The sequence below is a fragment of the Chaetura pelagica genome, unplaced genomic scaffold (genome assembly GCF_000747805.2).
Source record: "Chaetura pelagica isolate M959 unplaced genomic scaffold, ChaPel_1.0 scaffold52, whole genome shotgun sequence".
NCBI lineage: Eukaryota > Metazoa > Chordata > Aves > Apodiformes > Apodidae > Chaetura > Chaetura pelagica.
In genome coordinates, this window is record NW_009952486.1 from 1,801,699 (window position 1) to 1,810,708 (window position 9,010).

The window sequence follows — 9,010 nt, forward strand, 5'->3', positions numbered from 1 at the left end:
CACATCAAATGCTTTGGCCTTGCAGAATTACAGGAGAAAAACATTAAATCAAAGCTAGATGCTTTATAAACTGGCCAGGGTGAGTAAAGCAGGATAAATCACTTTTGCATGTTGGAGAAAACGAGAGCAGGGGGAAAATGACTCCAGCTACTATCTCAAAGATTGCACAAATATCAGAGCAGTAAATTCATATGGTTGACATTTCTTTGGATAAACAGAATCACAATGGAAGGTAAGTAGCTTGGTCAAGAGAAGCAGGTCAAACAGAAAAGTCAGTTTACTGCAGTAACCTGCTATGATCCCATTTATGCAAAGTGAAGCTGCAGTTACTAGGATCTGTTTAACACATCCTATAAGGTTCTGTGACTTGGCTTTGCACTGCAATCAACCCATCCTAAACCACTTCACAACAATGTTATTAAAAGCTCACTCTGAAGCCTGTACCAGCATCACACTGCATAAACTATGCACTTAGCCAAGTTCTTTACTGGGTTATTATAAAAACTACTTGTTATAGAAAAGGTACATGGTATCATAAATCTGTCTGAAGCCTTTTTGCAGTTGCCTTAGCTCAGTGTTTGATGGAGGACAATACAAATACCTTCTGACACTTACTTGTTCTCCCAGGCTTTTGCAAGATACTCTGACCCAGTGCTGGGTGTGATCTTGTAATGTAGGAGGTCCAAATAAAATCAGACCAATGCTTTCTGCATCCTCAGCAGTGATGTTCCTGAAGAACTTGGAAGGTTCTAGTACCCATGGCCTAGGTCCTCCTTCAAACAACAGATCTCTGGAGGAACCCAAAGTCACTAGAGCAGCAGATGGAGGATCAACAGTCTGTAATGAATGAGTTACAAATGAATTATTTTCTTTACACATAGTTGGTTGTACTTTGTAAAAAAAAAACCTTCCTCCACAATGGAAGAGCTACCTGTATTATTTTGATGCTCACTGGAACCCAGGGATTCAAACAGATGTTTTAACTACACTCTAATTACATCTCTTTCATGAAGAGTTACAGCAAGAGAAAGACCCTGAACATACTCTTCTGAACACATTCAGAAAAAAAAAAAGGCATTCTACCACATTTTTTAAATAGACAGTAATTTAATTTAATGGACTTTTACTCTTTAAAAATACTTTCACTTGACAGTGCCCTCTCCAGCACATTTCTCTGCATTTAATTATTCTCCAGAAAAGCTAAAACACACTGCTCAGGATGTCTTGGCATCTTCAAAGAATTACTCAACTATTTAAGTGCATCTTTGACAGAAAAGCACACTTAAAAAATAAAATCATCATTACAGTCATAAATTTTTATGATTTGCACAAACTTAGTTCCAGATTTGGGGGAAAAAAAGCTGTGTCCAAACACATGAGACTTCAGCTTTGCAGGTTCAGTGCTCAATCTCTGAAGATAACAAGCACACTGTTTCATGTTTCCACACATTGACCCTCTACTCTGGTTCCTTCCTCCTGTTTTCTTTAGTGACCTGTCCAACAGCTGAAATATTTTTCTCCCCAGCCACTGTTGCCTGCTTGCAAACAACAGTTTATATACTATGAAAGCACAAATCATAAGCTTTCATTTGACATTGTAGACACAGACTTGACTGCCCCCTTACTACCTTATTACATTAATTTTTAATCAAATAAAATGGACAGTAAATTAAAGCCATTTCATATTTTAATTTTTCACATATTTCTCACATAATTTTCAACCCACCTAGAGTCTGCTGAAAACTAATTTACTCATTTAGGTGCCCTGTGCAAAACAAGATACACATCCTTACTCACATGAGGATTAACTCCTATTGCTGTCCCACATATTTCTTCAGGTGACAGGGACTCTTTTGCCTAAAGTCTGAAACACAGGCCAGGATATCCACCTCACTTTCCACTTCAGAAGTTGCAACAATCTGCTAGTTTGCTGTGGCACCACTCACCCCTCTGCAGCTGCCTTGCAATGTCCAGGCAGGCAGCTCTCCTACATCCATGCTACACAGAGAAAGGGTTAAAGCACAATTCCCCAAAACAGCTCAGCAGCTTTTTCCTGTGAATCAACCACCCACCTCATTTAAGCATATTCACTGCATAATATCAACTTGCTATTTGTCACTTAAAGGTGTTTTAAGAGATGGATTGCTTTAGGAACAGTGAAAACAGACTTACTTTTAATGGTGGATAAGCAGCAATGGTGATGCTAGCACTGAGGTGGACATGACCATGGGTGTAACTAACAAAAAGTGTTGTGTGTCCTTGAGTTTCTGCTTTCACTCTGACCCCACTACAAAACTCAGCAGTTGGCTTAAGCATTCCTGTCAGATAAATTAAAAAGATGTAAATACCTGTTTGGAGAGAAACATCAGGCATTTGAAAGCAACTTCAACATGTCTTCTTAACAGAAGTGTTTCCACCAGAAATACGTAGAGGTGTGTTTTCCAACCAAATGGGTAAAAAATCTCACTACTGACTTTCAGCTCAAATCCAACACTTAACAAAGGAGCCACATCTCACATGAGTCTTTACTCTGGTACAAATATAACTTCTGTCTCTTATTGAATATTTCCAGCTAAAGTGAAACTGGCTTGTAATTAAGCACAAGTTACACTGCTTAGACAAGCCTCTGGGCACAGACCAGCTTGAACTGTAGGCAATACATCATTTCTCTAGCTGAAGGTGAAGTATTTTCCTGAAATTACTCTGCTCACTTCAAGGACATTTTGGGGTTTGGGTCTATTTTCTCTTTTATTGAAACAAACAGTGCAACAGCACACTAGGCAGTGACATTTAAAATAGCTGCCTCTCAGGCAAACAGATAGTACAGTGCAGGCTGGTTTTACTGGCTCAACAGTACAGGAAAGAGCTTCCATACAAGAGATCCTTGGGGGAAAAATAAATATATATATATATAAAAAAAAAAATCAATGGAACATCTGAATAACATACTGAATTCAGAAGACAGAAACAGGCATGTTGCTGGATATCCACTCAGCCCAGCAACATTAACAGCAATCTTTGAAAATAACATGCTTACTCCATATTCTTCATGAACCCAACACAAGGTGTTTCTTCTAGCAATGAGCTTAACAATGACAAAGCTTTGGCAAAATTTAAGCAGCCGATTTGCAGAATGTATTGGATTGGAAGGGACCCCTAAAGGTCATCTAGTCCAACCCTCTCATGGTAAGCAGGGACATCTCCAACTAGACCAGATTGCTCAGAGCCCCATCAAGTCTAACCTTGAATGTCTCCTGGGATGGGGCCCCCACCACCTCTCTAGGCAACCCATTCCAGTGACCCACCACCCTCATTAAAGAACTTTCTCCTAGTGTTCAACCTAAATCTATCCCTTTCTAGCTTAAAACCATCAGTTGTCCTATCATTACATGCCCTTGGGAACAGGTCTTCCCCAACCTTCTTACAGGCCCCTTTCAGGTATTGGATTGTCTTAGTTCCTTGTGAGCAAACAATGAACAGTGTCTTTAAAGAACTGAAAGTACTGCTGGAAAATTTGGGCAAAGAAATTATTAATCTTAGTGGTTTTGTTAAGTCTTCTAATGCTACCTCAAAACACAAAATAAGTGGATGCCTCTTATGAGAAAACCCACCAGCTTTGTTACAGAAGCATGTTAAAAATACTAAATCAGTAGAAAGTCATACAGGAAACTGCACATTATATTCAATAAAGTAATTGCCAAAATGCTTTCAAAGTCCCTCAAAACAACAAAATATCAAAGGGAAAATCTTAATTAAAAGTAGATACATCCTCAAAATGAAACTACTCTGCCACTTCTGAGGTTAAGCACCTCTGAGGAATACTTTATACAGCAATTGAAACACTGATTTAAAAGAGATGTCTGACTTAGTAACACCTTAATTTCACTTTCAAAACAAGAGGGGGGTCAAATCACCTTGAAGTGGTACAAACACACTATGGTTTTCTACTTCCACAACAAGATCAAAGTGTGAGCAGTCGCTCAGTGGGGCCATCTCGCCCGTCTCAACATTTGTGAGGCCATGAATCCTCAGGGGAAGCTCCAATATTTGGCCAACACGTGCTTCAACGTGACATGGTGTGAACTCCATCCCACTAGGTTCAGCTACATACACCTGAGAGAGGAAAGAGACACAGGACAGAGATGTTAGAACATAACTCCACAAAACAGTCCCAGGACAAAAAATTTCAATAGGCTCTCCTTACTTTAATTAGCCCTCTCACGTACTTCTCCTAGCTGCTGACTCCCCTCTGGTGGCTGAAAACAATTCTTGGTTTAACATTGCTTTTGTGTTTACCTACCATAGAAAGCTGTCAGGAAGGGCCAGGGAAAGCTTGCTGCTAGTTTAGTGGTCTTTTCCCAGAAGAGTCCAAGTTTACACCAGCTTGGAGATCCTTTCACTGCTACTCCATCTACTTTGCTGATTTTCAAGTATGGACTCAGTTGTGTGCTGTCTCCAGGAGGTACTATCACCAGCTGGGACAGATTTGGGATCCAGCCTTGACTTTAACAACATAAATATTTGAGCTAGACCTGACATAGTCAGCAAGGCTGTAGAAGTTAAGGGACAAACATCTCACCAATGGCTTTCTTTTCTTTCTTGCATTTCTGTTGGGAAAACATTTTTTAAGCTGTCCAGGGCTCAACATTTCCCCACAGTGATATGTCAGAAATCCAAATAAGTGAACCATTATCTCCTGCCTAATCTAACAATCTTCTGCTTCAACAAGTAATCTTCATGTGAGAGATACTTTTGCAATCAAAAGCACTATATTTATTAAATAAGACTGTAAAAATAGATATTTGTGTTCTAACAGCTGGTATGTCGATGAAAAAGCCTGAACTGTCCTATTTGTTGTTCTGATTTGCTACTTTTTCCATTGATGTTAAACAATCCACCACAGACTGGCTGCATATTTCACAACAATCACTCATTTCATTTGCAATACTTTAACTTCCTAACCATCTGCAACTGACTTCAGGATAGAATATTGAACCATATGGTACCAAGTTAAAACTGCAATCCTTGTGGAATGTTTAACTATTCCTGCAACCTGTTCACTGAGGCCAGTAAAGAGAACTCTTCAGAGTTGATTCCACAGAGAATGCAATTCCTGACACAAGAAAAAGACATTAAAAAATAATCTATTCAGATTGTTTAATACACTGTCCTGAAAGCTCACATGGAGAGAACTATTTTTTCTGGTTTTAGGCCCTGACTTATATTTGAGGATAGGAAGTTTTAACAAAAAATCTTCATTCCTGTATGTCCTGCTGGTAACTGTCACATAGTTACAGAGCAAGTCTGTAAATTAAATTCTGCACAAAACTTTAAAATTTTAAAATGCATTTAAATTGTTATTTTAAGCATGAAGTTTAGTACCTCTCAAATTTGTTTTGTAGAACTGACATAATATATAAGCTAATTAGCTTAATGAAAAAATCCCATCAAAAACTGGGGGAAAAATAAATAAATATATATATATATATATAAAAAAAAAAATCAATGGAACATCTGAATAACATACTGAATTCAGAAGACAGAAACAGGCATGTTGCTGGATATCCACTCAGCCCAGCAACATTAACAGCAATCTTTGAAAATAACATGCTTACTCCATATTCTTCATGAACCCAACACAAGGTGTTTCTTCTAGCAATGAGCTTAACAATGACAAAGCTTTGGCAAAATTTAAGCAGCTGATTTGCAGAATGTATTGGATTGGAAGGGACCCCTAAAGGTCATCTAGTCCAACCCTCTCATGGTAAGCAGGGACATCTCCAACTAGACCAGATTGCTCAGAGCCCCATCAAGTCTAACCTTGAATGTCTCCAGGGATGGGGCCCCCACCACCTCTCTAGGCAACCCATTCCAGTGACCCACCACCCTCATTAAAGAACTTTCTCCTAGTGTTCAACCTAAATCTATCCCTTTCTAGCTTAAAACCATCAGTTGTCCTATCATTACATGCCCTTGGGAACAGGTCTTCCCCAACCTTCTTACAGGCCCCTTTCAGGTATTGGATTGTCTTAGTTCCTTGTGAGCAAACAATGAACAGTGTCTTTAAAGAACTGAAAGTACTGCTGGAAAATTTGGGCAAAGAAATTATTAATCTTAGTGGTTTTGTTAAGTCTTCTAATGCTACCTCAAAACACAAAATAAGTGGATGCCTCTTATGAGAAAACCCACCAGCTTTGTTACAGAAGCATGTTAAAAATACTAAATCAGTAGAAAGTCATACAGGAAACTGCACATTATATTCAATAAAGTAATTGCCAAAATGCTTTCAAAGTCCCTCAAAACAACAAAATATCAAAGGGAAAATCTTAATTAAAAGTAGATACATCCTCAAAATGAAACTACTCTGCCACTTCTGAGGTTAAGCACCTCTGAGGAATACTTTATACAGCAATTGAAACACTGATTTAAAAGAGATGTCTGACTTAGTAACACCTTAATTTCACTTTCAAAACAAGAGGGGGGTCAAATCACCTTGAAGTGGTACAAACACACTATGGTTTTCTACTTCCACAACAAGATCAAAGTGTGAGCAGTCGCTCAGTGGGGCCATCTCGCCCGTCTCAACATTTGTGAGGCCATGAATCCTCAGGGGAAGCTCCAATATTTGGCCAACACGTGCTTCAACGTGACATGGTGTGAACTCCATCCCACTAGGTTCAGCTACATACACCTGAGAGAGGAAAGAGACACAGGACAGAGATGTTAGAACATAACTCCACAAAACAGTCCCAGGACAAAAAATTTCAATAGGCTCTCCTTACTTTAATTAGCCCTCTCACGTACTTCTCCTAGCTGCTGACTCCCCTCTGGTGGCTGAAAACAATTCTTGGTTTAACATTGCTTTTGTGTTTACCTACCATAGAAAGCTGTCAGGAAGGGCCAGGGAAAGCTTGCTGCTAGTTTAGTGGTCTTTTCCCAGAAGAGTCCAAGTTTACACCAGCTTGGAGATCCTTTCACTGCTACTCCATCTACTTTGCTGATTTTCAAGTATGGACTCAGTTGTGTGCTGTCTCCAGGAGGTACTATCACCAGCTGGGACAGATTTGGGATCCAGCCTTGACTTTAACAACATAAATATTTGAGCTAGACCTGACATAGTCAGCAAGGCTGTAGAAGTTAAGGGACAAACATCTCACCAATGGCTTTCTTTTCTTTCTTGCATTTCTGTTGGGAAAACATTTTTTAAGCTGTCCAGGGCTCAACATTTCCCCACAGTGATATGTCAGAAATCCAAATAAGTGAACCATTATCTCCTGCCTAATCTAACAATCTTCTGCTTCAACAAGTAATCTTCATGTGAGAGATACTTTTGCAATCAAAAGCACTATATTTATTAAATAAGACTGTAAAAATAGATATTTGTGTTCTAACAGCTGGTATGTCGATGAAAAAGCCTGAACTGTCCTATTTGTTGTTCTGATTTGCTACTTTTTCCATTGATGTTAAACAATCCACCACAGACTGGCTGCATATTTCACAACAATCACTCATTTCATTTGCAATACTTTAACTTCCTAACCATCTGCAACTGACTTCAGGATAGAATATTGAACCATATGGTACCAAGTTAAAACTGCAATCCTTGTGGAATGTTTAACTATTCCTGCAACCTGTTCACTGAGGCCAGTAAAGAGAACTCTTCAGAGTTGATTCCACAGAGAATGCAATTCCTGACACAAGAAAAAGACATTAAAAAATAATCTATTCAGATTGTTTAATACACTGTCCTGAAAGCTCACATGGAGAGAACTATTTTTTCTGGTTTTAGGCCCTGACTTATATTTGAGGATAGGAAGTTTTAACAAAAAATCTTCATTCCTGTATGTCCTGCTGGTAACTGTCACATAGTTACAGAGCAAGTCTGTAAATTAAATTCTGCACAAAACTTTAAAATTTTAAAATGCATTTAAATTGTTATTTTAAGCATGAAGTTTAGTACCTCTCAAATTTGTTTTGTAGAACTGACATAATATATAAGCTAATTAGCTTAATGAAAAAATCCCATCAAAAACCCTCAGAAAACCCAGCATTAGTAGATGTAGCTGCTGCAAGTACAACTGGACTAGAAAGATCTTTCCCAAAACAAGCATACTAAAAAAAAAAAAGCAAGAAAAGAGAGGAAAGATACCTATTTACATTATCTTTTTACGTAGCTCTCTCTTCATTACAGGACAGACTGGGCAGTCTTGACCAAACACATTTTTTAATACTTTTGTCCAAAGAGACTGTGGTGTATCAGAAGTGCAGCACAACAATTCCAGCAGTACTGCACATGGGAATGCTTTAAAATCATGAGGTGCTTTGTATAGCTAATGTATCTATATTTGATGCAATCCTCTTGCTCCCTACCAGCTGCTAAATTGCAGACATGTATCCTGGAAGGAAGATGCAGTGCCCAGGAGTGGCAAGATGTGCTTCCTAAATCAACTTGTATGCTCCCTCAGAAACAAAGCCCATCACCTTTATAAAGCCTTAGGCAGATGGAGGCTGTTTGCCAGCCTGAGTAGCACCTGCCTGGCACAAACAAACCTCTTTCATTTATGACCAGGCAGTGAGACAAACACGGCCTCTGGATCCCAGATGAGTTGCACGTGCTCAGTGCACCATCCCTTCATTTTTCTGAGGTCAGGAGCCAACTTCCTCTTCTCTGACTGGTTTCTATCCAATGCTCAGCTCTTTGCAAAGGGTACAGAGTTAAAGCACAGTTTAAAATGCCTGAATCTGTGAAGGCAACTTAACAGTACAACTTCACAGCAGTGAATACTGACTTGTAGCTTCTGTTCTATCATGCAGCAGGTCTGCCAGCTCTTAACAGCTTGACACAGAACAAGTACTGACATGGTTTCATTATGGAAAAATTTTTCGTGTCCAAAGGACACGAGGAGATATTTCCAGATCAGTAACATTATAGAGAAAATCACTCAAGAGTGTACAGTGACAGTGTTAAGCACTGTTAACCAGCTTCTTCCCCTGTCTTGGCACACTCTTT

At 39.0% G+C, this 9,010-nt stretch overlaps 1 protein-coding gene across 1 annotated transcript in view; it reads right to left on the minus strand.

Annotated features, from left to right (window-relative positions):
- The window catches only part of NUP210 (nucleoporin 210kDa), a gene marked incomplete at its 5' end in the record, with an annotated part of 43,336 nt that overhangs the window by 22,592 nt on the left and 11,734 nt on the right, over positions 1-9,010 (minus strand). The window contains 3 exons of the mRNA XM_010008863.1: positions 616-837; positions 2,173-2,318; positions 6,493-6,691. Of these exons, the coding sequence (XP_010007165.1) occupies positions 616-837; positions 2,173-2,318; positions 6,493-6,691 (567 nt within the window). The remainder of the gene's footprint in view (positions 1-615; positions 838-2,172; positions 2,319-6,492; positions 6,692-9,010) is intronic.